Source organism: Myxine glutinosa, chromosome 6 (genome assembly GCF_964187855.1).
Source record: "Myxine glutinosa chromosome 6, kmMyxGlut1.1, whole genome shotgun sequence".
In the NCBI taxonomy this organism is placed as follows: domain Eukaryota; kingdom Metazoa; phylum Chordata; class Myxini; order Myxiniformes; family Myxinidae; genus Myxine; species Myxine glutinosa.
The window spans coordinates 12,042,632-12,068,246 of NC_136266.1; the positions used below are offsets into that span (position 1 = coordinate 12,042,632).

General features: G+C 48.1%; 1 protein-coding gene across 2 annotated transcripts in view; it reads left to right on the forward strand.

The window, feature by feature from the left end:
- Nucleotides 1-25,615, forward strand: part of LOC137429591 (serine/threonine-protein phosphatase 6 regulatory ankyrin repeat subunit C) — a 237,591-nt gene that overhangs the window by 121,378 nt on the left and 90,598 nt on the right. For both annotated transcript variants that reach the window (XM_078779599.1, XM_078779598.1), the window contains exons 10-15: nt 8,911-9,025; nt 14,213-14,295; nt 16,963-17,080; nt 17,299-17,367; nt 17,714-17,848; nt 23,583-23,694. In XM_078779599.1, coding sequence (XP_078635725.1) covers nt 8,911-9,025; nt 14,213-14,295; nt 16,963-17,080; nt 17,299-17,367; nt 17,714-17,848; nt 23,583-23,694 — 632 coding nt within the window. The remainder of the gene's footprint in view (nt 1-8,910; nt 9,026-14,212; nt 14,296-16,962; nt 17,081-17,298; nt 17,368-17,713; nt 17,849-23,582; nt 23,695-25,615) is intronic.

Sequence of the window (25,615 nt, forward strand, 5' to 3'; positions counted from 1 at the left end):
CATCTCACACGAGGACGTTCATTGTGCAGCTTCCTCCTCTCAATCGCAAGAGGAGGAAAAGCACTTAAAATCTCCCCCTAAAAAAGGAATAAATGAGGAAAATAAGGGCACAGAGAGAATAAAAGAGGATAGTTCAAATCCACTAAAGGAGAGTGACATCCATGAACCGAGCATCGTGGTCATGTCACAAACATGCTTGGAGCCCCCCACCTCGCATCCCGAAGAAGCTTCAAATGTGACTCCGGCACAAAACGTTCCTGAAGAAGTTTACTTTATTGAAACTGAGCAATCATGTGATGTGCGTCAGGAAGCTGAAACACCAATTGATTCCCCATATGAGGAATCTGATGGTGAGGGTCAAGAGGAGTCCTCTCAGATTCTAAAGGCTGTAAACAGCCCTTCGGATGACGAGCTTCGGGACTTTTTGAGAGATTCCTATCGGAAAAGGAACATTGAACTGAAAGATCATTTCCCTGATCTTCAGGTGTTGATTTTTAAATTGAAGGAAATTGTGCGTAACCCTGACACTCCAAATTTCACTGATGCTCAGAAGCACCGGCTAAGAAAAATGATCCAGAAAGCTCGGCAGGAGCTTCGTAAATGAGGTCCCTATGGGTTTTTTGATCTATTTAGTTATTTATCTTCTTTCTTTTTCCGAAAGAATGAGTGTTAGTTTTGGCAGTCTAAACATTAACGGTGGTGTTAGTTTAGAACGCAAAGTTCAGGTAAAATATCTGACCCGGCGTTTGCACCTGGATATCTTGTTACTGCAAGAAACGCATGGAGATCTGAATGGCCAAGCCCAATGGAGAAGGCTAATGAAGGGCCAGTGGTTCTTCAGTGATATCAATTGTCTCACTGCTGGAATTGCTTTCTTTGTCTCCTCCTCATTAACACTCACACAAGTTCAATATAATGAAATAATTCCCGGACATCTGGCTTGTCTTCAATTCACAGCCAATAATCAAATCTTTGTTTTTGTAAACATATATGCCCCCTGTAAGAATGCTGAAAGGCACAACTTCTTTCTAAAGCTAGAGGATCTTCTGAGTACAATTGACTTAAATTGCTCTTTTATAATGAGTGGCGACTTCAACTGCACTCTTGACCCTGCGTTAGATAGAAACAGTGCGGAGCCACATCCTAGATCTGCCAAACCTTTGGAGAAAATCATCAAGACAACGGGATTAATAGATGTCTGGCGTATTCAGCACCCTATGCAACGGCAGTTTACTTGGTCTAGATGTACGTCTCAGATGCACACACTAGCCAGGTTAGACAGAATTTATGTCAATACTGTAATGCTTGACAAGATATTGAAATCTGATATCGTGCCTTCTCTTTTTTCTGATCACCTGGCTGTAACCTTGTCCTTTAAGCTTGCTCTGCAGCAACATGGCAGTCCATATTGGAAGTTCAATGTCATGTTGCTGGAAAATGCTGCTTTTTGTGAAGCTTTCAAAGTGTTTTGGATTAGCCTCAAAGAAAGAAAGAATAATTTTGATAACCCGATATTGTGGTGGGACTACGCAAAGGCACAGATCGCTGTCTTTTGCCAACAGTTTAATTACTTCTCTTCTTTCAGTGTAAAAAGGGAGAGGTTCACACTAGAAAAGGAAATAATGAAGTTGCAAACTGATGTGGCAAATAGCCCCAATAGAACAAATAATCATTTGCTTATGGAAAAGAAGACTCTACTAAACAGCCTAGTCGAATACCAAGCAAAAGGTGCAATGGTCCGTCTACGGATGGATCAGCTATATAATTTAGATGCACCGACCAAATTTTTTTTCCATTTTGATAAAAAGACTACCAATCAAAGGCAAATTGAAACCTTGAAGCTCTCAACTGGTAACACTGTGACGTCACAAGATAATATAAAGAGGGAGGTCTATAACTTCTTTTCAGACCTGTTTATGGCAAATGATGTTGACGATGGCTCAATAAGTTACTTCACATCTGACTTACCCATGCTAAGTGCTGCTCAAAGGGATCAGCTTGGCTCCTTACTTTCCTTGGAAGAGCTTGCACTTTCCCTTGCTTCTTTACCTACGGGTAAATCTCCTGGATTGGACGGCCTCCCAATAGAGTTTTATAAATCCTTTTGGCCCTTATTAGGCCCAGAACTATTGGAGGTCTTTAATAGTTCATTACGTTGTGGTGACTTGCCGATGAGCTGCCGTAGAGCAGTCATTAGTCTATTACCCAAGAAAGGAGACCCTCAGCTCATTGATAATTGGCGTCCAATCTCTCTTCTAACTTCAGATTATAAAATATTTTCTAAAGTTCTAGCTTGACGCATCGCCCCACTCCTAGAGTCGTTAATTCAAAGTGATCAGTCTTTCTGTATCCCTAACCGACAGATACACGATAACATTTTTTTATTAAGAGATCTTTGGGATGTGTGTAAAATAAAAAATGACAATCTTGGTTTGATTGTGCTTGACCAAGAGTAGGCTTTTGACTGTGTAAGTCATGTATATCTTTTCAAGGTGCTAGAGTGTTTTGGATTTGGTCCTGTTTTTCTTTCCATGGTAAAACTGCTCTGTAATGGCATTTCCTCAATACTCAGAGTAAACTCTGAGCTAACTTCACCTGTAAAGGTTGGAAGGGGTATCCGTCAGGGATGACCTTTATCTGATATTCTGTACTCTTTAACCATTGAGCCTCTTTTAATCAAAGTCCACAGCATCTTAACCGGATGCAGAAATTTGCTCACAAGGCCTGTGAAAGTCTCTGCATATGCTGACGATATTTGCGTCATCGTACATAATAGCGATGAGATCAAGAAACTAGTGGATTGCTTGGACTATTATGTATGGTTCAGCTTCTTCAGCTTTGGTAAACTGGAACAAGTGCCAGGCGATGTGGATGGGCCCATGCCAGCGCCCTATGCCTGTCCTCCCGAAACACCTCACCTGGTCCCTCAACGGAATGAAGTACCTTGGTGTTTACATCGGTGATGAAGCAACACAAGCGAAAAATTGGGAGGGTCTCGCTGACTCTCTCGAACAAAAGCTGCGGAAATGGAAAGGTTTGCTGGCTTTGCTTTCATACCGGGTCCTGGTCATAAACAACCTAGCAGCATCTATACTGTGGCACAGAATCAAAGCCATTCCACCTCCTGAACGTTTTCTGCTGAATATACAGAAGACAATAATAAACTTCTTCTGGAGTGGAAAACATTGGCTTCGTCCAGAGATCTTGAATCTTCCCTTAGAGGAAGGCGGGCATGGTCTTGTGGACATCGTATGCAGGGCTATGGCATTTGGCATCACCTCAATCTGGCGGCTTCTCTATGGTCAATCAGACCTAGCCTGGAGGTCCACTGCTCTCCTCCTCCGTCAAGCCGGCATGCCAGACTATTCATCTGGTCTATTCCTAATGAACATGAAATGTATTGATCTGTCCTTGCTTCCACCATTTTACAATATAATTTTGAATGCTTGGCGTGTTTTCATGGTCGACCGTGATTATGTTTCCTACACCCAAGAGATGTTTTTCAGAGAGCCTCTTTTCTACAACTCTCTCTTCAAAAGAATAAGAACGGAACGCTCTTTTATTGATTATTTTGTTCAGAATGGTGTCCATCACGTTGCTGATCTAATGATTGAGACTAGGAGATGGTTAAGTGCTGCAGCACTTGCAAATAAAGTTGGCATGCGGTCTAACCGCATAATATCTGCTGTGCTATGCGAAATACTTAGCGTATACCGCAAAGTTAAGGTCCACTGGGAGCAATCTCCGCGCACTGGTGATGGCCCAATTGTTTGTGAGCCAAGCCTCTGTTTCCCAAATTTAGAAGTCACCCCCACTGTAATGAATTCTGGTACAATAATAAAATATTTACCAAAAATACGTTTTGGATCTGCAGGTCTGGAAAATCGTGCAATATACGAGGCCTGCGTCAAAGCAATCCGGCCCTCCTTAGGAACTTGGCAGTCAAGGAAGTGGCACAATTGCTTGCCTACAGAATACCCCTTCCAACCTAACTGGAAAGCCTATTATCACATACTTATTCCAAAGAAAACGGCCGACCTGTCGTGGAGGTTGGCACATTGGGTATTACCCACCAATAAGCTCTTGCATGTTTTTTCTTCTGAAATATCTGACCATTGTCCCTTCTGTGGTGCTCTTGAGACTGTGTCACATGCTTATGTTGAATGTGCATGCTTGATTCCTTTATTTGGTTTGCTGCATGAAATGTGCATGAAGCTTTCTTTAAACTTTACTTTGAATTCTTTCATTTTTTGCTTTGCCTCAAACACACACCAAATAGAAGTGGCCCAAGCAAACATTCTCATTGCCATGGCAAAGAAAGCAATATATCGCACGAGGAAAATGCAAATTGAAAATCGGACGAGATGTACAGATAACCTCCCGGCCTGTTTTAAAGGAATTGTTTTTGCCCGGATTAAAACAGAATTTTGTTTCTATACGTATATGGATAAAGTATTGATCTTCAAAAGTATATGGGCATTGAATAATGCGCTTTGCTCTGTGCAAAATGGTGTGCTGATCACAGATTGATCACTCCTCGAGCATGATATGATTTCTTTGTGAGGAGCAAAACACTTCTTTCTTTTTTTTCCTGTTCCCTTTCTTGATGTACTAATAGTCTTCATGTAAATGTTCCCTTTAAAATGGTTTTGCTTGTTTTTTTACCTCTGATTTGTGAAATGCTTTGTGAAATGGTTGTATTTATACGTTTTACAAAATATACTTTTTTATATTTTTGTAATAAAAGGATGTAAAAGTCAAAGTCTCTCTCTCTCTCTCTCTCTCTCTCTCTCTCTCTCTCTGTCTCTCTCTCTCTCTCTGTCGTCTCTCTCTCTCTCTCTCTCTCTCTGTCATCTCTCTCTCTCTCTCTCTCTCTCTCTCTCTCTCTCTGTCGTCTCTGTCTCTCTCTGTCCTCTCTCTCTCTCTCTCTCTCTCTCTCTCTCGTCCCTCTCTCGTCTCTCTCTCGTCTCTCTCTCGTCTCTCTCGTCTCTCTCGTCTCTCTCGTCTCTCTCGTCTCTCTCGTCTCTCTCTCTCTCTCTCTGTCGTCTCTCTCTCTCTCTGTCGTCTCTCTCTCCCTCTGTCGTCTCTCTCTCTCTCTGTCATCTCTCTCTCTCTCTCTCTCTCTCTCTCTGTCATATCTCTCTCTCTCTCTCTCTCTCTCTCTCTCTCTCTCTCTCTCTCTCTCTCTCTCTCTCTCTCTCTCTCTCTCCGACATGACTCAGGGTATGGTTGGAAATCCGTAAGTGAAATCGCCGACCTGACAGGGATTTGGTCCCATAGGATGATTGCAAAAATTTTGAGGAAAATGATTCAGGTGGGACGGCAACTTGGCCTAACTTGGACTCGAGGTACAGAAGAAGATCTAAATGAGCCGACAGTGCCTAAATTGATTGTTGAACCCATTCAAAACGATTTGCCCCCTGTTAGCGATGGGTCAAAGCTTTTCCAGACAATGGACAGCAAGGGCATCTACAAGATGTGCCTCAAGCTGTTAAAAGGGAACCCTTCGTTAAATGGAGTTACCCGATGGAAAGGATTGTTACCCGGAGGACCCCCCCTCCGAACCTATCTGGGAAGCCATGTATAGTGAGCCCACATCCAAAAGAACAGGTGATCTCCAGTGGCGTTTGGCCCACTGGATTGTTCCCTCCAACACGTTTATTAGACATTTTTCTCCTGTATCTGTTTGTTGTCCCTTCTGTACAGTCAATGAGGACTTGTTTCATGCATTCATAGACTGTATCCGATTATTTCCTTTGTTTCATTGGTTGAATTACATTGCACACGAAATGCATGTTACTTTTTCTTTGAGAAATTTCGTCTTTGGTTTTGCTCCTAAACAGAATCCTGCATCTAAACTGTTTAGTTTCCTAATAGCAACTGCGAAACTTGCTGTTTATTTGACAAGAAAAGACAAACTATCTGGCAAACCGATAGAGTGCTGCAATATCATGTTGTGTTTGAATGCATTAGTCTCAGCAAGATTGAAACTGGAATTTACCCTTTCCAACGAGGCCGGAAATTTTCAAAACTTTGTTGATACTTGGTGCGTTGGTGGGTTTTGTGAGGTTAAAGAAAACGAATTTAGAATACTGTTGTGAGAGACTGATTGTTTCTTATTTGATGATCATTGGGTGCTTCTTCTTTTTCTTTTTCTTTTTTCTTTTTGTTGGCATTATTGATTTCATTGCAAAACGTGTATATTGTTACTTTTATATTTTTGTAATAAAAGGACTAAAGTCTCTCTCTCTCTCTCTCTCTCTCTCTCTCTCTCTCTCTCTCTCTCTCACTCTCGTCTCTCTCGTCTCTCTCGTCTCTCTCGTCTCTCTCTCTCTCTCTCTCTCTCTCTCTGTCATCTCTCTCTCTCTCTCTCTCTCTCTTGTCTCTCTCGTCTCTCTCGTCTCTCTCTCTCTGTCGTCTCTCTCTCTCTGTCGTCTCTCTCTCTGTCGTCTCTCTCTCTGTCGTCTCTCTCTCTGTCGTCTCTCTCTCTGTCGTCTCTCTCTCTGTCGTCTCTCTCTCTGTCGTCTCTCTCTCTGTCGTCTCTCTCTCTGTCGTCTCTCTCTCTGTCGTCTCTCTCTCTGTCGTCTCTCTCTCTGTCGTCTCTCTCTCTCTGTCGTCTCTCTCTCTCTGTCGTCTCTCTCTCTCTCTGTCGTCTCTCTCTCTCTCTGTCGTCTCTCTCTCTCTGTCGTCTCTCTCTCTCTCTCTCTCGTCTCTCTCTCTCTCTGTCGTCTCTCTCTCTCTCTGTCGTCTCTCTCTCTCTCTGTCGTCTCTCTCTCTCTCTGTCGTCTCTCTCTCTCTCTGTCGTCTCTCTCTCTCTCTGTCGTCTCTCTCTCTCTCTGTCGTCTCTCTCTCTCTCTGTCGTCTCTCTCTCTCTCTGTCGTCTCTCTCTCTCTCTCTCTGTCGTCTCTCTCTCTCTCTGTCGTCTCTCTCTCTCTCTCTCTCTCTGTCGTCTCTCTCTCTCTCTGTCGTCTCTCTCTCTCTCTGTCGTCTCTCTCTCTCTCTCTGTCGTCTCTCTCTCTCTCTCTGTCGTCTCTCTCTCTCTCTCTCTCTCTCTCTGTCGTCTCTCTCTCTCTCTGTCGTCTCTCTCTCTGTCGTCTCTCTCTCTGTCGTCTCTCTCTCTGTCGTCTCTCTCTCTCTGTCGTCTCTCTCTCTCTGTCGTCTCTCTCTCTCTGTCTTCTCTCTCTCTCTCTGTCGTCTCTCTCTCTCTCTCTCTGTCGTCTCTCTCTCTCTCTGTCGTCTCTCTCTCTCGCTGCAGTCTCTCTCTCACTGCCGTCTCTCTTTCTCTCTCTCTCTCGCTGCCGTCTCTCTCTCTTTCTCTCTATCTCTCCCCACCCTCTTCCCCCCTGACCCTCTCATCCCCCCCCCCCGCCCTCTCACCCGCATACCCGCCCTCTCACCACAACCCCCCCCCCCCCCACAATCGTCTCACCCCCCCCACCCTCTTCCCACTCCACTTTCTTCCTCTCCTCTCTATTTCTCCCTCTCCTCAATCTCTTTCCCCTCTTTCTCTCTCTTCCCCTCTCTCCACTCTCTTCCCCTCTCTCCACTCTCTCCACTCTCTCCCCTCCCCACCCTCTTCCCTCCTGACCCTCTCACCCCCCCTCCCATGCCCCCACCCCCCCCCTCCCATGCTCTCTCACCCCCCTCCCCCCCATCTCTTTCTTCCCTTCCCACCCCCCACTCTCACACTCCCACCCTCTCCCCCTCCCTCTTCCTTCCTCCCCTCTCTCTTTCTCACCCTCCTCACTCTCCTCACTCTTTCTCTGTCCTTTCTCTCTTTCTCCCTCGGTCCTCTATCTCTATCTCTATGTCTATCTCTCTCTATGGTTTCTATCAGGGTGGCATATCTGGGGGAGAGGGTGGGTGGAAGACCCCAATTCTCTCGATTTAAATGTGTATGGTATAGGGCCACTCGTTTGTCTCCGTTATTACAATTCATATTTTTCTCGTAGAAAGAACATTTTAAGCAATTTTATAATATGCATTACGGTGATGTAGAAATCCGAGTAAGAATTGGTCAAAAATGTTGAAATGTTTCAATTCACACATTTTAAGAGGAAGTTTAAACCAAAGCATCCAACACTGAGCTCTGCAACCAAGTGGAAGTGATTTTTGCTTGTGCCATATATAAGCGGCAAGGATCGTTGATGAAGGTTACGTTAGGTGACCTCCAAGCAGATGGAATATGACCTCAGGCAAATGGTAAAGTGAATCGAGTCGAATGTTTGTGAAGTACAACATTTCTTCTGATTAAATCCCCAGCAAAGCGACGGGTACTTTTGCGAGTGTTGTATAGGAGGAAGAACATCCTCGGCCGGTCCTCACTGAAACAAGCCATTGCTTCTTCAACGAGATGCGCTTGATGCTGAGGAGCGAAAGCAATGGAGTGAAACCATTTACACGGCGACTGAAAGTAGTTCGCTTGACACACACGACTCAAAATCGGACGTCGCCACGTGACGACTTGAAAGCAGAACGTTGCGACTTGGTTCCCGACTTGATCAATGGTGTTAAAGTCAAACAATGTTAATCGGAGTGACGTCGTATGAAGCTGACACGTACATGTATAAACCTTTGGTGCACGTTTGTTTGGGTCAGACTCTATGTACGTTTTGTCATTCTCATGTTGTCTACCATTTTGTATATTTAGATATTTTAGCTTTTTCTGTTTTTTTTTTTGTGTTCAAGTGAAATGATTGTTTATTCGTTTTATGTTCTATGGACAAATGCATATTGTTTAAATGAAGCAAGACCTTGAGGTGTGTCGTTTATTTATGAATTTGCCTGCACTGCTCACCAAGCTTGTATTTTTATAAAGATTTAAAGATTTTTCCCCCTTGTTTTTCCACATATCCTCCCCCCCTTCCCCCCCCCCCCCCCAATCTCTCTTTGCTGTCTTTCTTCATTCAGGAGGAGAAATAGACTGTGAGGATAAGGATGGAAACACACCTTTGCACATAGCTGCTCGATACGGGCATGAACTACTCATCAACACCCTAATCACTAACGGTGCTGATCCGGCCAAGTAAGAAACTGCTACAGTGGCATTGGATGTAGCAAACCGAATAATCAAAACGTTTACTGGTCTCAAACTTTAAAAATTACACTTTCAAACTCACTTCATCTGAAATGTAGTAATTGTAGGTATTTAAAACAACCACCAGGGTTGTGTGGCCCCACTTAGTTTGTTTCGCAGATCGTCAAGTTATGGCCATCTCGCCTTTCTGGCTCCCTCCCCAATATATCCTTTATATGGCCCTCGTCCCAACCACTCGTCACTCACCACTCCTCAAATCCCAAACCACCTCTTTTCTTCACTTGTAACTGCTGCTCTTTTATCCTTTGTCAATTTGACTCGTCCCACCCTTTCCCCCTCCCATCTCACCCCCTCCTACTCCACCACCCCTCCCACCCCACCACCCCTCCCATGCCACCACTCCTCCTACCCCACCACCCCTCCCACCCCACCACCCCTCCCACCCCACCACCCCTCCAACCCCACCACCCCTCACACCCCACCACCCCTCACACATACATGTTGTTAATACTAAAGTTTGAACAATTGTTCTAAACCTGATTTTACATGCGGTTCTATAGCAGTCCCAAGCAAGCTTCTTTATGATCCCTACGCTATGATCCCTACTCACTCCATTGAATATCAATTTAAACAAAAACTAGGGTTGGCGTGTGTGTGACATGAGTGACTGAGAACCAGACTCTGCTATTTGACTAAAGTTTGGATAAATTTAGAATGAAAGTTTTTAATTCCGTCAAAAATAGTATGTTATTGGAAATTAGAAGTAAATTAGAATTATTTTCGTTCTCTGTTTCGTACCAGTCGTTCACCCCGTACCTCCTTGTTTAATATCTGTACTCACAAAAAAAATAAAAATAAACCCCCCAAAAAAAATATTTCCTTCCCAGGTCTTATTCGTTTATTTGTTGTTCTTTTTGTTCGTTCGTTCTTCGTTCGCGATCACGCGGTTAGAAATGTATAATCTCTCCCCTGAACAACTATTTTCTCATATATTATAACACCCTTTTCTTCTTTTCCGACAAAAGGATGCTTTCGTCTTGCTCACCAAATCTATTCATTCCAAAAAATATATATAATACCATCTCTTACAGTTCCTCCTTTCTACATTCCCTAAACTATCCAGAACTCCACCCCTCCTCCAGTGTCCTCAAACGTATTTTTGACTCGAAGGTCTCAAACTCATTTTGCAAAAAATGTTCGTTTCCCATGAATCGTACACTTTTCAAAATCCAATCTCACCCCTCCCCTCCAAATCCTCCCCATCACCCATCCCTTTCAAATCTCCCCCCTTGCCCCTTCCCTCCCCTCCCTCCTAAACTCCCCCCACACTCCTCCCCTCCGAGACTCTCCCTCGCTCCTCCCCTCCTAGACTCCCCTCTCACCCCTCCTCCTCAAAGCATCCTCCCTGCTTCTTCCCCCTTCCAACTTTCACCTTCATCTCCCCAAACCTTCTGCCTCGCTCTTCCCCCTCCTCAAATAACACCTCACTGTGCCTCACCCAATCTCCATCAAACCTTTTGTCCGCCCCATTCTTCCCTTTCTCCAAGCTATTCTGAAATCTCTGAAATCTCTGACACACCTTCAACAGCTCTCCCTACCTCTTCCTCCTCTTCCACATCTTACCCTACCCCTCCCCCCCCCCTGTTCTGGACCCGATGCTCCCCCTTCTTCATTAACGGTATGGACCTCAAACATCCGGGGCCTTCGCTCAAACTTGACTGACCTCTCCATACAGGTTGCTTCTGACAAACCAGATGTGATCTGCTTAACAGAAACTTTCCTCCTTCATGATGTCTCTGATGCCTTGGTATCTCTCCCAGGTTACTCCCTTCTCCGGTATGATAGACCTGAGCCTTGTCCTGGAGGTGGGGTTGCTATCTTTATAAAAAACTCTCTTCCTCACTCGCCCTCCACTGCCCTCTCTCCACCTCACCCCCAGGAATACCTTTGGCTACGGCTTCCCCTTCGCTCCCACCTTTTGTTCATATGTGTGTTGTACCGTCCACTAAACAGCGATGACTCCATCTACATCTCACTGTCTGATAATATGGACCAACTTCTATCGACCCATCCCAACTCTCTCTTCCTCATATGTGGTGATTTCAATTGTCACCATGCCAGTTGGCTGGGTGTGGGTACCTCTCTCACCAGCCATGGCTCTTCAGCAAAGGACTTCTGCGACTCACTGGGACTGACACAATCTGTCAATTTCCTGACCCGGATCTCAGTCAACGGAGCATCTTCTCTTCTGGATTTGGTTATGACAAACTTCCCTGAAAATGTCTGCTGCTCTTCTTCTGCTCCAATCGGCTCATCTGATCATGTGCTTGACAAAGTGGACATCTCTCTGACCATTCTCAGAGAGCCTCCTCAGCGTCGACGAGTCTGGCATTTCACTCAGGCCAACTGGCACGGTCTTCAAGCAGCCATCAATCATCTGGACTGGTCTCCCATCTCTACCGCCTCTGACATCAACTCATCCTGGGAATTCTTTCAAAGTAAATTGCTCTCTCTCATGCACAGATTTATACCATCTCGTCTTCAGTTGTCATACCCTTCCTCCCTTCCATGGTACACGGAATCTTGTGGTGAGGCTGTTGCCCTGAAACAACTTGCTTTCGTCTCCTGGAAAGCAAATCCAACGGAAGGAAATCTCATTTCCTTTCACAAAGCCCGAAACAAGTGTGTGTCCACCCTCAGGAGAGCCAGGAAACAATATCTCACCATTCTCAAGACCGAACTCTCTTATCTGTCTCCCTCTTCCAAATCCTGGTGGCATCTGGTCAAATCTGTTTCTGGTGTTTGTTCCCCCTCCATCCCCTCCCTCACCTCAAACGGCTTAACGGCTGACTCCGCACGTGAAAAAGCTGAATGCCTCAACTCTGTGTTTGCCTCTAAATCTTGTGTCCCAAACCCATCCCTCTCTGTACCCACCGTACCCAGTCGTACCCAGCTGCTCCTGGACTCTGTGTCCTTTCCTCCTGACAAGGTGGAAAAGTTTCTGTCAACCCTCGACTCTGATTCTGCAACTGGTCCTGACGGCATCAGCCCACGGGTCCTAAAATCATGTTCTTCTGCTCTTTCACTCCCTCTTTCTGTTCTCTTCACCCTCTCTTTTGCTCAAGGTCATCTGCCATCTGCTTGGAAATCAGCCAACATCACTGGTTTGCACAAAAAAGGTGCAAAAACAGATCCCAGCAACTACAGACCAATCAGCCTTCTCCCAATTATCAGCAAAGTCATGGAATCCATCATTGCTTCAGATATGAAATATTTCCTCTTCTCCAATGGCTTGATCTCTGATCATCAATTTGGTTTCAGACCTGGTCACTCTACTCTGGACATGCTGCTTCTGCTTTCTCAACAATGGATGGAGGTCCTCAACGCCAAACAGGAAATTAGAGCTGTCTCCCTTGACATTTCACGTGCCTTCGATACGGTCTGGCACCCTGCTCTGCTCACCAAACTCTCCTCCTTTGGTATCCATGGAAATCTCCACGCATGGCTGGCGGACTTCCTCTCTGGTCGTAGTCAACGTGTGGCCCTGAATGGGTTTCTCTCATCTCCTCTACCTGTTCAGGCTGGAGTTCCCCAAGGTAGTGTTCTGGGCCCTGTGCTTTTTCTGGTCTTCATCAATGATCTCTCTGACTCTCTTGAAAATCCTCTCTATCTCTTTGCTGACGACTCTACTCTCTGTCGCTCCATTCCTCATCCCTCAGATCGGCAGTCTGCAGCCTCCTCACTCTCTGCAGACCTGGACAAAATCACAGACTGGTCAAACAAGTGGAACATGTCTTTCAATCCTGACAAATCTCACACTCTTACAATGTCTCTCCGAAAGGACCGACTGGACAACCCTCCCATCTACTTTCTCAACAATCCTCTCCAAGAAGTTCTATCGCTCAAGCTTTTGGGTCTCACTATCTGCCATGATCTTTCTTGGGAAAACCACATTTCCAAGCTGGCCTCCAAAGCCAGTCGCCGACTGGGCATCCTCCGTCGTGCGAAGTCCTTCCTTGGCACACCTGAGCTCCTCACCACATACAAGGCTTTCATCTGCAGCTCAATGGAATACTGTTCTCTCCTCTGGGCTGGTGCTCCTGCCTCACACCTTGCTCGGCTTCACGCTGTTGAGGCCAAAGCTTTCAGAATCATTGGAATCTCCTGCGATGTAGTCAACACCGAGGGCCTTTCACTCACTCACCGCAGGCAGGTTGGTGGTCTTTCTGTCTTCTACCGACTCCTCTCCGGCCTTGCTCCCCCAGCTCTCTCTGTGCTCTGTCCCCCCAATATTCCTTCAGGTCGCACAAGATCTGCCTGCAACCCTCTTATGGTTAAACTGCCAAAGTCTAGGCTCTCTGCTCACCTTCACTCTTTCATTCCCCTTTTCTCCCGCCTCTGGAACAAACTCCCCCACTCCCTTCAATCCCACTCCTGCCTCCAGGTCTTTAAAACAGCTGTTCAGCACCATCTCTTATCTTCCCCCATTGAAAACCTTGATCTTTTCTACCCCCGGTAATTCACCCCAGAGTCCTTGCAGTGTTCATATGTTTTATTCCTCTCCCACCTCCCCCCAAGTCCTCCCGATGTCCCTGCTCTCAAATGTTGTGTTTGTGTCCTTCCCCCTCTTCCCCCTCTCTTTTGTGTCCTTCCCCCTCTCTCCCCATCTTGTCTGCCGCTCCCCTTGTTTTTTGTGTTTTGTGTGTCGGTTTGTCTTTTTGTGTGATTAATGTTAGCTCTTTCACGAGCCTCGATCTTGTATACAAAAAAAATAAAAAATAAAAATAAAAATAAAAATAAAAAAAACTAATAAAATGTGCATGTCACAATTTGAAAGAGGATCTTTGTTTCTGATGGCAATGTGTTCTGTAGGCAGCCATGTTGCTGTGGACTTGTGATGTAGTCTAAAGCATTTGAATTGTTGTTGGAGAGATGTCTTTCCTCACTGAATTTGTTAATTTTATCAAGTCTCAGCGGGCCGTTTACCCGTGGAATGGGAAAACATCTTTATGGCAGCTTTACTTAAAAACAATGTATTTTATTTTTCGACTGAACACTGTATAGATGTATAACTTAATGTAGCAACCTCTGGTTCTTCGCCATTCATGTAAATGTGATTTGTCGGGATTTATGGTGATTTACCCTGATGGATTCCCCCCACTTGTCCTCATACAGACGTGGTGTACACGGGATGTTCCCACTGCACTTGGCTGCGCTCAGTGGCTTCTCAGATTGTTGTCGCAAGCTGTTGTCTGCAGGTATGCACAAGGATCCGCCTGCGCATCTCGGCCTCCGCCTGCGTGTCTCGGCCTCCGCCTGCGTGTCTCGGCCTCCACCTGCTTGTCCTCGGCCTCCACCTGCATGTCTCGGCCTCCGCGTGCGTGTCTCGGCCTCCGCGTGCGTGTCTCGGCCTCCGCGTGCGTGTCTCGGCCTCCGCGTGCGTGTCTCGGCCTCCGCGTGCGCCTCGGCCTCCGCGTGCGTCTCGGCCTCCGTGTGCTCCTCGGCCTCCACGTGCGCGTCGCGGCCTCCACGTGCGCGTCTCGGCCTCCGCGTGCGCGTCTCGGGCTCCGCGTGCGCGTCTCGGGCTCCGCGTGCGCGTCTCGGGCTCCGCGTGCGCGTCTCGGGCTCCGCGTGCGCGTCTCGGGCTCCGCGTGCGCGTCTCGGGCTCCGCGTGCGCGTCTCGGCCTCCGCGTGCGCGTCTCGGCCTCCGCGTGCGCGTCTCGGCCTCCGCGTGCGCGTCTCGGCCTCCGCGTGCGCGTCTCGGCCTCCGCGTGCGCGTCTCGGCCTCCGCGTGCGCGTCTCGGACTTCCGCGTACGCGTCTCGGCCTCCGCGTGCGTGTCTCTGGCTCCGCGTGCGTGTCTCGGGCTCCGCGTGCGCGTCTCGGGCTCCGCGTGCGCGTCTCGGCCTCCGCGTGCGCGTCTCGGCCTCCGCGTGCGCGTCTCGGCCTCCGCGTGCGCGTCTCGGACTTCCGCGTGCGCGTCTCGGCCTCCGCGTGCGCGTCTCGGCCTCCGCGTGCGCGTCTCGGCCTCCGCGTGCGCGTCTCGGCCTCCGCGTGCGCGTCTCGGCCTCCGCGTGCGCGTCTCGGCCTCCGCCTGCGTGTCTCGGCCTCCGCCTGCGCGTCTCGGCCTCCGCCTGCGCGTCTCGGCCTCCGCCTGCGCGTCTCGGCCTCCGCCTGCGCGTCTCGGCCTCCGCCTGCGCGTCTCGGCCTCCGCCTGCGCGTCTCGGCCTCCGCCTGCGCGTCTCGGCCTCCGCCTGCGCGTCTCGGCCTCCGCCTGCGCGTCTCGGCCTCCGCCTGCGCGTCTCGGCCTCCGCCTGCGCGTCTCGGCCTCCCTTTGCGCGTGTCGGCCTCCCTTTGCGCGTGTCGGCCTCCCTTTGCGCGTGTCGGCCTCCCTTTGCGCGTGTCGGCCTCCCTTTGCGCGTGTCGGCCTCCCTTTGCGCGTGTCGGCCTCCCTTTGCGCGTGTCGGCCTCCCTTTGCGCTTGTCGGCCTCCCTTTGCGCGTGTCGGCCTCCCTTTGCGCGTGTCGGCCTCCCTTTGCGCGTGTCGGCCTCCCTTTGCGCGTGTCGGCCTCCCTTTGCGTGTGTCGGCCTCCCTTTGCGTGTGTCGGCCTCCCTTTGCGTGTGTCGGCCTCCCTTTGCGTGTGTCGGCCTCCCTTTGCGTGTGTCGGCCTCTCTATGCGTGTCGGCCTCCCTTTGCGTGTCTCGGCCTCCCTTTGCGTGTCTCGGCCTCCCTTTGCGTGTCTCGGCCTCCCTTTGCGTGTCTCGGCCTCCCTTTGCGTGTCTCGGCCTCCCTTTGCGTGTCTCGGCCTCCCTTTGCGTGTCTCGGCCTCCCTTTGCGTGTCTCGGCCTCCCTTTGCGTGTCTCGGCCTCCCTTTGCGTGTCTCGGCCTCCGTCTGCGTGTCTCGGCCTCCGTCTGCGTGTCTCGGCCTCCGTCTGCGTGTCTCGGCCTCCGTCTGCGTGTCTCGGCCTCCGTCTGCGTGTCTCGGCCTCCGTCTGCGTGTCTCGGCCTCCCTTTGCGTGACTCGGTCTCCGTCTGCGTGTCTCGGCCTCTCTTTGCGTGTCTCGGCCTCCCTTTGCGTGTCTCGGCCTCCCTTTGCGTGTCTCGGCCTCCCTTTGCGTGTCTCGGCCTCCCTTTGCGTGTCTCGGCCTCCCTTTGCGTGTCTCGGCCTCCCTTTGCGTGTCTCGGCCTCCGTCTGCGTGTCTCGGCCTCCGTCTGCGTGTCTCGGCCTCCGTCTGCGTGTCTCGGCCTCCGTCTGCGTGTCTCGGCCTCCGTCTGCGTGTCTCGGCCTCCCTTTGCGTGACTCGGTCTCCGTCTGCGTGTCTCGGCCTCCGTCTGCGTGTCTCTGCCACTGGCCGCGGGTCTCAGCCCCGGCCCGTGCGTCTCGGCCACGGGTTTCGGCCCCGGCCCGTGCGTCTCAGCCTGCCCATCTTGGCCTGAGTGTCTCCACCTGTTTCTTTGCAAGCTGACGTTGCAAATGTATGAAGTTGCTTTCTCATGAAGTTGTGATTCCTATTTTTCTGGTTCGTCCCGATTTGTTGTTTGATTCATATATACGTTAACAAAGACCATTCGCTGGGTGAATGTGTTCACTCTTGCACTATTATTTTGGGATGGGGAAAAGTAATGTTGTGCTTTACATGTTTTGTAGTTTGTAATGCCATATACAAATGATAGAGAGCCATCACGTTGCCCTCATGTATTGGCATCAGGTGCTTCACTTATTAACCACACGTGTGTGAGCTTTTAAAACAAAGTCCAGACTTCTCACAAACCAGCCTTTCACTCTGTCCCTTTCTCACCAGCCAGTCATTCCACCTGAACCCCTCCCATAGTGTTCATGCGGTCTGGTTGAGGCTTTCTCTGAGACGTCAACAAATCCTCTACATTTTTCTTTGCCGTGTCTGTCTGTGTGTGTGATCCCATTAGGTCAGAAATACAGCATCGTGTCTTCATTTAGTAATGAGCACGTGCTATGTGCAGGCTTTGAGATAGACACCCCAGATGATTTTGGGAGAACTTGTCTCCACGCTGCTGCTTCTGGAGGGTAAGTGTGAACACCTTTTTCGTAAGCTTTGTACGAGTGTTTTTCATTTTCCTTCTGATGTGATGGTGTTCTTTAGTGTTTTGCAAGGAACATGTTCAGCATGCCATGTCAATGTTTCCCTTGCTTTTCCTTCTGATTATGATTGTGCTGCTGCCACCCACTCCCCTCCCTCCACCATTATTTGCATTTTAATGGCTTTTATGTTCTTGTTTTTGCAGCAATGTGGAATGTTTAAATATATTGCTTTCAATGGGTGCATTGGTAAGCAAGACAGACAGGTTTGGCAGGTGGGTCTCACTGATTGGTTTAAAATATAATTCAGTAATTTTTCTACCAAAGTTAATGTTTGGCAAGATTGAACCTTCCCAGTTTTATCTATCAATGTATATCATCCATCTTCCCTCTGCCTCATCATTCCCTGGGAAACACAAATGCTTCGTTTCTCCTGTTGTTCTTTTCCATCATTGACTACCCAGTTAATTCTTCCCAATCTCATGACAAACATTCCGGTCCAGTTGCAGTTTTTTTTGTTCTCGTCTTTTTAATTGGAGGGCTTTGGTGCATGTGACTCCAAATAGTAAAACAGTGCATCTTTTACTGCGACTGAGTTCTGTACAATGTGCTGTCTTGCAGAACTCCTCTCCATTACTGCAGCAGTAGCTGCCAATGCGTGGCGGCACTCGTGGCCGCGAATGCCAATGTGAATGCTGTCGATGAAAAAGGCCGAAGTGCACTACATTACGCTGCTGCTGCTAATGCCGATGGCAGGTTCGTGTGGACGGGTGTGGATTTATCCCATTTCCATGAGCAAGTTCATTTCAGTTTGTACTTGCCCTGTCACCTCTCTCTAATTGGTGTATTTCGTTACCTCTCTCTAATTGGTGTATTTTGTTACCTCTCTCTAATTGGTGTATTGTTATGAATTTGGGTAGAGGAATATCTAGAGCCAGGTAGATCTGTATAGGTAGGTATTCGACTGTCGCGATAGGGAATCTACCTTGTAATAAGTTCTGTGTTTTAGGCGGTTTGTCGGGATAAGAGTAGACCTGTGAACATACAAGAATGTTCGGGTGTTAAATAGTGTAGGGACTAAGATAAACCCCTGTGTGTCAGACCTGGAAATCATTCCTTCGTCCCTTATGGCAACGCACTCCTATAAACATTTAGATAGGTCCTTAGTGTGCAACAGTAATTAAATTCCCTTCCCTTACAAAGACTGTGGAAAACAGGCAGAAAGCCAGGACGTGGCGCCGCCGATGGGGCCCTCAGCCTGCCACACCACCAGCTGGCCTAGCAACCAGCCTCGTGGCAAGGCTGGGAGCCACGCCCAGGAGGACTGTTGACTGGGCAGGGAGAGGGGCGAGCAATATCAGTGCGGGAGGCACTCGGCCAATGAGAGGGCACCAGCAAAACGGAACATTGGAGAAGATTGGACGCAAGGTGATAAAAGGGCACGCTGCACGACATTTTAGCAGCTCTTTCTTCGCTGGTATCTTGGCGCTGCACGACATCTTTTGGCCTCTGCGCTTCTCTTCTTCGTGCTGGGTGACGGTTCGTCGTGGTGCTTGGAGCAGTCCTTCTCGGTGCTTCCAGAGCTTGGAGCGGTGCTCGGCCCTTCGCGGTGCTGTTGGTGCAGGGAGCGAGTGTTGGTGCTGAGCGGGCGGGACCTCGTGGTGTGCAGCGGAGCGAGTCGCATCGGGGCCTGGTGAAGCGTGCGAGCGGACGAAGGGTTTCTTCGCGCCGGAGCTTGGAGCCGCGTGTGGACAAGACGACAAACAGATAAGGACGCACCACATTTCCCCGAACATAACGAACGTTTTCTTTTCCTTAATTCATTTTCCCTTGTCCGTATCCGAAATCTGTGAGTGGGGACGTCCTGATTAGGCCATCTATTTACCGGCGAGTGATTTTCCTGTCCCGCTATTCATTGTAAAATAAACCCTTGTATTATTTTCCTGTATATATCTGAACGCAGTTTTCAGTGTTGGCTTAGCCTGGCGTTTGGCTTCGTGGTTAGGTTGCCGGCTTGGGATCCTAGGATCCTGGGTTCGAATCCCGGTCGATCGCTGAATTAACGTCAGGGGGGTTGACTCAGCCTGTCATCCTTCCGAGGTCGGCAAATTGAGTACCAGCTTGCTGGGATGAATGATCACGGTGTGTACCCCGATTCAGAATAGGCACACTGTATCCCTGCGCATCGTAAGAGCGTGACCAAGGGTTGGCGTCAGGAAGGGCATCCGGCCATAAAAACATTGCCTCAAACAGGGAACCATGATTGTCATGGGGCCCGCAAGGCTAACCCCCGCTCTAGCGGGGAAAAATGGCCTTAAAACGATCATTCATTCATTCATTCATTCATTGGAGACGCCCAGAAGAACAGGTAAGACTGCAGGGCTCTTGCGCCGCCCCTCCATCCCGTGCAATTTTGTATAGCTTTTTGTCTTTGAGTCCGCCATTGAGTTTTCGCCTCGGGAGCTAAGGCCTTCGCAATCGGCTTCTGTGACCGTCTGATTTTTATCAAAGGCGGCCACACGACAATATTTCGTTTCCATTAACTTGTTCAGGATTCCGAAAGCCTCTTGGGCGACTTTCAATTTATGCACTGTGTGATTTCAGAGCTTGCAAAGCTGGAAAACAACAGTATTTTGCTTTGTTTTGTAATTTTAGACAAACATTCAATGCCTGCTTTCATGGGCCTTTGACCTTTTTATTTTGAGATCATGCACCTATTGGTAGATTGGATCTGTGCATGTCACACCTGTGTTTAGTGGTATGGTGCAGGAGGGTTACTTGGTTCACTATAAATAAATCCATGGCTCTCTTCTTGTGTACACCGCTATATATCGATGGCTCTCTTCTTGTGTACACCGCTATATATCGATGGCTCTCTTCTTGTGTACACCGCCATATATCGATGGCTCATTTTTGCGAACACCACTATAAATCCACGGCTCTCTTGTGTACACCACTATAAATCCACGGCTCTCTTGTGTACACCACTATAAATCTACGACTCTCTTGTGTACACCGCTATAAATCCACAACTCTCTACTTGTGTACACCGCTATAAATCCACGACTCTCGTGTACACCGCTATAAATCCACGGCTCTCTATTTGTGTACACCACAATAAATCCACGACTCTCTTGTGTACACCGCTATAAATCCACGACTCTCTTGTGTACACCACTATAAATCTACGACTCTTGTGTACACTGCTATAAATCCAGGACTCTCTACTCGTGTACACCGCTATAAATCCACGACTCTCTTGTGTACACCACTATAAATCCACGACTCTTGTGTACACCGCTATAAATCCACGACTCTTGTGTACACCGCTATAAATCCACGACTGGTGTACACCTCTATAAATCCACGACTCTTGTGTACACCGCTACAAATCCACGACTCTTGTGTACACCTCTATAAATTCACGGCTCTCTTGTGTACACCTCTATAAATTCACGGCTCTCTTGTATACACCACTATAAATCCGCAATTCTCTTGTGTACACCGCTACAAATTCACGGCTCTCTTGTGTACACCGCTATAAATCCACAGCTCTCTACTTGTGTACACCGCTAAAAAATCCACGACTCTCTTGTGTACACCACTATAAATCCACGACTCTCTTGTGTACACCGCTATAAATCCACGACTCTCTTGTGTACACCACTATAAATCTAGGACTCTCTTGTGTACAACAACAACAACAACAACATGCATTTTAAGGCCATTTTCCCTGCTAGAGCGGGGGTTAGCCTTGCGGTCCCCATGAAAATCTTCTCCATTTTGCCCTATTTTCTGCATCTCTCCTTGTTAACCCCCTTGCCCGCATTTCTTCTTCCACCATCTTTAGCCAAGTCTTTCTCGGTCTTCCCCGTCCTCTACTTCCTTCTACATTCATTTCCATCACTCTTCTCAACCAGTCACTTTCATCCTTCCTCAACACATGACCAAACCATCTCAACCTGTTCCTCTTCACAGCATCAATCACAGGCTCTATTCCCATCATCTTTCGCAATTCATCATTTGTCTTCCTCTCTCTCAACGATACTCCGCACATCCACCGAACCATTCGCATTTCCACCCTTTCCAGCCTTCGTTGCTGCTCTACGTTCATTACCCATGTCTCGCTCCCATAAATCATAACACTTCTCACACATGCAGCATACACCTTTCCCTTCAGCTTCAACGACACTCCCGTCCTCATCAGCACGCCACTCAGTTCCCGAAACTTCTTCCATGCACATCTCACTCTTGCAACCGTTGCCGAGTCTGATCCACCTTCTCCATTCAGCATGTCTCCGAGGTAGCAAAATGTTTTCACACTTTCCAGCTTCACGCCGTCTCCAAGATCCAACTCAACATTTCCTCCATCTGCAGCTCCCTCTGTGCACACCTTACATTTGAATGTAGCTGCCACACTGGTTAATGACCCTCTCAGACCACTACATTTTTGATGAACCCACTCAGCGCACATTGTACATTGAATGGAGTTCACTCCGACACCCTTCCTGCACACAGCACATGGCCACTTCCCAGTTCTTTCCACCTCACCACATGCTTTACCACTTGCCATCACCTTCGTCTTTCCTATATTCACCTTCAGACCTTTTGTCTCCATACATTCCTTCCACTTGTTCATCTTTTCCTTCAGTCCATCCATACTTTCCGCAATCAACACCGGATCATCTGCATACAACAACTTCCACGGTAAACCCTCCTTTACGTTCTGAGCCAGCACCTCCATCACAGCTACAAATAGTAGTGGACTTAGTACCGACCCCTGATACACTCCCACCTTCACCTCAAATTCACCTCTTGTGTACACCGCTATAAATCCACGACTCTTGTGTACACCGCTACAAATCCACGACTTGTGTACACCTCTATAAATTCACGTCTTTCTTGTGTACACGTCCATAAATTCACGGCTCTCTTGTGCACACCACTATAAATCCACGACTCTCTTGTGTACACAGCTACAAATTCACGGCTCTCTTGTGTACACCGCTTGAAATCCACGACTCTTGTGTACACCGCTATAAATCCACGGCTCTTGTGTACACCGCTATAAATCCACGACTCTCTTGTGTACACCGCTATAAATCCACGGGTCTCTTGTGTACACCGCGATATAGCCACGACTCTCTTGTGTACACCTCTATAAATCCACGACTCTTGTGTGCACTGCTATAAATCCACGGCTCTCTTGTGTACACCGCTATAAATCCACGACTCTTGTGTACACCGCTATATATCCATGACTCTGGTGTACACCTCTATAAATCCACGACTCTCTTGTGTACCCCGCTATAAATCCACGGCTCTCTTGTGTACACCGCTATAAATCCACGACTCTTGTGTACACCGCTATAAATCCACGACTCTTGTGTACACCGCTATATATCCACGATTCTCTTGTGTACACCGCTATAAATCCACGACTCTTGTGAATACCGCTATAAATCCACGACTCTCTTGTGTACACCGCTATATATCCACGACTCTCTTGTGTACACCGCTATATATCCACGATTCTCTTGTGTACACTGCTATAAATCCACAACTCTCTTGTGTACACCGCTATGAATCCACGACTCTCTTGTGTACACCGCTATAAATCCACGACTCTCTTGTGTACACCGCTATAAATCTATGACTCTCTTGTGTACACCTCTATAAATCCACGGCTTTCTTGTGGTGTTCACCTCTATAAATCCACAGCTTTCTTATGGTGCACACCGCTATAAATCTACTGCTTTCTTATGGTGCACACCGCTGTAAATCCACTGCTTTCTTATGGTGCACACTGCTATAAATCCACTGCTTTCTTATGGTGCACAGCGCTATAAATCTACGGCTTTCTTACGGTGTGCACCACTATATATCCATGGCTCTTTTATGGTGTACACCACTACCTGCCTTGCTGCCTGGTTATTAGCTAAATGGAACACTTTCACTTTGCCACACTTATTTTGCTTTTTCCTCTCCAAGCTGTCTGTTCCTGGAATAGTTTCACCTTATGTAGGTGAAATGTCACCTTCCGAGGTCGGTAAATTATGTCATCCTTCCGAGGTCGGCAAATTGAGTACCAGCTTGCTGGGATGAATGATCCCGGTGTGTACCCCGGTTTAGAATAGGTGCACCGTATCCCTGCGCATCGTAAGAGCGTGACCAAGGTTTGGCGTCAGGAAGGGCATCCGGCCATAAAAACATTGCCTCAAACAGGGAACCATGATTGTCATGGGGCCCGCAAGGCTAACCCCCGCTCTAGCGGGGAAAATGGCCTTAAAACGATCATTATGTAGCACAACAGATCTTGCATTATATAAGGCTACGCAGGAACATTGTTAATTTATACCATTAAAGAACCAGTACCACAATTGATTATGTACTTTGCACTAACTCCAATTTCTGAGTTTGCAGATCTTATGTGGAAAGTCACATCGACTTGTTGTGCATGTTGAGTGGTTTCTCTCGTTCATGTGCCTAGGTGCCTTGAGCATGTGCTGAGGAAAGAGGCCGATCCTGCCATCCAGGATCATGAGGGTTACACCGCAGTGCACTTTGCCGCGGCCTCCGGTCACCGCGTTTGCCTGGAGCTGGTGAATCTCGTGCAGTAAACCTCACCGAGCCAGAGGCACACGCTTTGCACAGACCACATTACTTCCGGTTTAAATGTGGATACGTGCATTCTTTACTGACAGACAAACTATTATTACCTGCATCTTCCTTGTGAAATCATTTCATTCACTCTTTCTATCTCCCAATTATAAGTCGATGCACAAACACAACAAAGCAAATCACATGTTTTGCTGTAGAGGTAGAGAACACGTGTTTATAATTAATTGTCCAACAATCTCATTTTGCATTTGTAAAATATGTGCTACCATTTTGAGATTCTGTTTTGACACCATTGACTCATGTTGTTGTTTTTTTTCTATTATGTCGAGGTTTTACAATGCATGTCTATCTTCTAGTCATTGTACTATGCATTAATTGTCCTCGGATTTTACATTTTCCAATCCACATCTGCATTTAGCTTTTTTTTTTGGGGGGGGGATTCTTGGTCGAGGCTCATAAAAGAGCTAACACGTAGAACATATTGTTGCGGATCTCCTCGTCGGCCTTTCCCCTTACCAAGGGGGGATCAGTCCCCTTGTCTTTGACTAGCCGACGGGATCCGGGGCTATGACGTTCCTTCCGGGCGGCGTTAAATAGGGTTGTAGGCCGAATTCCTATTTCCTAAGTACCAACGCCGCCTAGGAAGCAAGGAAATAAGCCCGCCCGAATCACGGTTGTAGGTGGAAACGCCGAGCGATAGCGAACCGTGACCCGAGCCGTTATCAATGACTAAACCTGATCCGAGCGGTTCTGATCGTGCCACGCTTACCCAATAGAGGAAATCACTGATACGGTCGAATCAGGAAGAAACAAGGAATAACAATTGGTTTATTACACTATGTACAATGAGAAGAATAAGAATACCCAGTGCAGCCTTATACAGTCTTATACTTATCCCAGGACACGGACCAGTTTCACACTCAGACACACTCACACGGGGTTGTAGATGAACGGGGCGATGGTCAGGGATGATGGCGTCCAGGCAGTTCACTCCGGTCCCCGACTCGCACCGCGATGAAGATGGTCAGGGCGGAAGAAGCTCCCCGCGGATCGGACAATTACGGGGCGAAAGGTAAGGCTGGCTGGGCGGTTACTTGCGACCACGGTCGCGTACGTAATAGATGAACCGGCGCTATATGTGGCCCCAATACCAGTTCATAGGCGCTCCCAATGCAAGTTCAATAGCAAAGCTCCGCTTTTACACAACGCAGTCCTGTCGCATACGTCCTCATACAAAGCGCAATCGTGCAAGTCCCTCTTACAGTGCGCTCTCCCAACAAGTCCTTTATCATGCGCAAATCATGCAAGTCCTCTGACAGTCCTGTTGCAACGATTCTTCCGCACGAGTCCTCCTGCACGAGTCCTCCTACAACGATTCTTTTGCACGAGTCCTCATACAACGATTCTTTCGCACGGGTCCTCCCAAGGGCTTTGTGCTTGCGCTTATATAGGCACGCCATTACCACGCCCCTCACGCCATGTCACCCGAGCCCTGATTGGTTATGGCTCTTACCGTTGCTGTCTCCCCCGCTTCAACCTCGACGCCGTGCTCCTCCCTCTCTCGGGCCTACCTCGTGTCCCTTGACTAGTGAGCATCCTAATGCGAGGTGCCAGAGCCAAAATGGGGCGCGGGATGGATTCTTCCCAACAAGGTAGATTTGGAGGGTGGAGGCAAAATGAACGGGGCCTATCTTATTTCTTTTACACAACGCAGATGATACTAGGGAAATGGCCTTATCCTCACATACTATGACATAACTAATGTTCTAATGGTCCTACGTGTTGCTTGTGGACTAACTATGGGGGCAAAACTTTAACCTTTAATGATGTTATATGGACACTCTCAAAACTGCAACACTGCGCCCCTCCTTCGCCAGGCTCGTTCCCGAGCCGAACCCACAC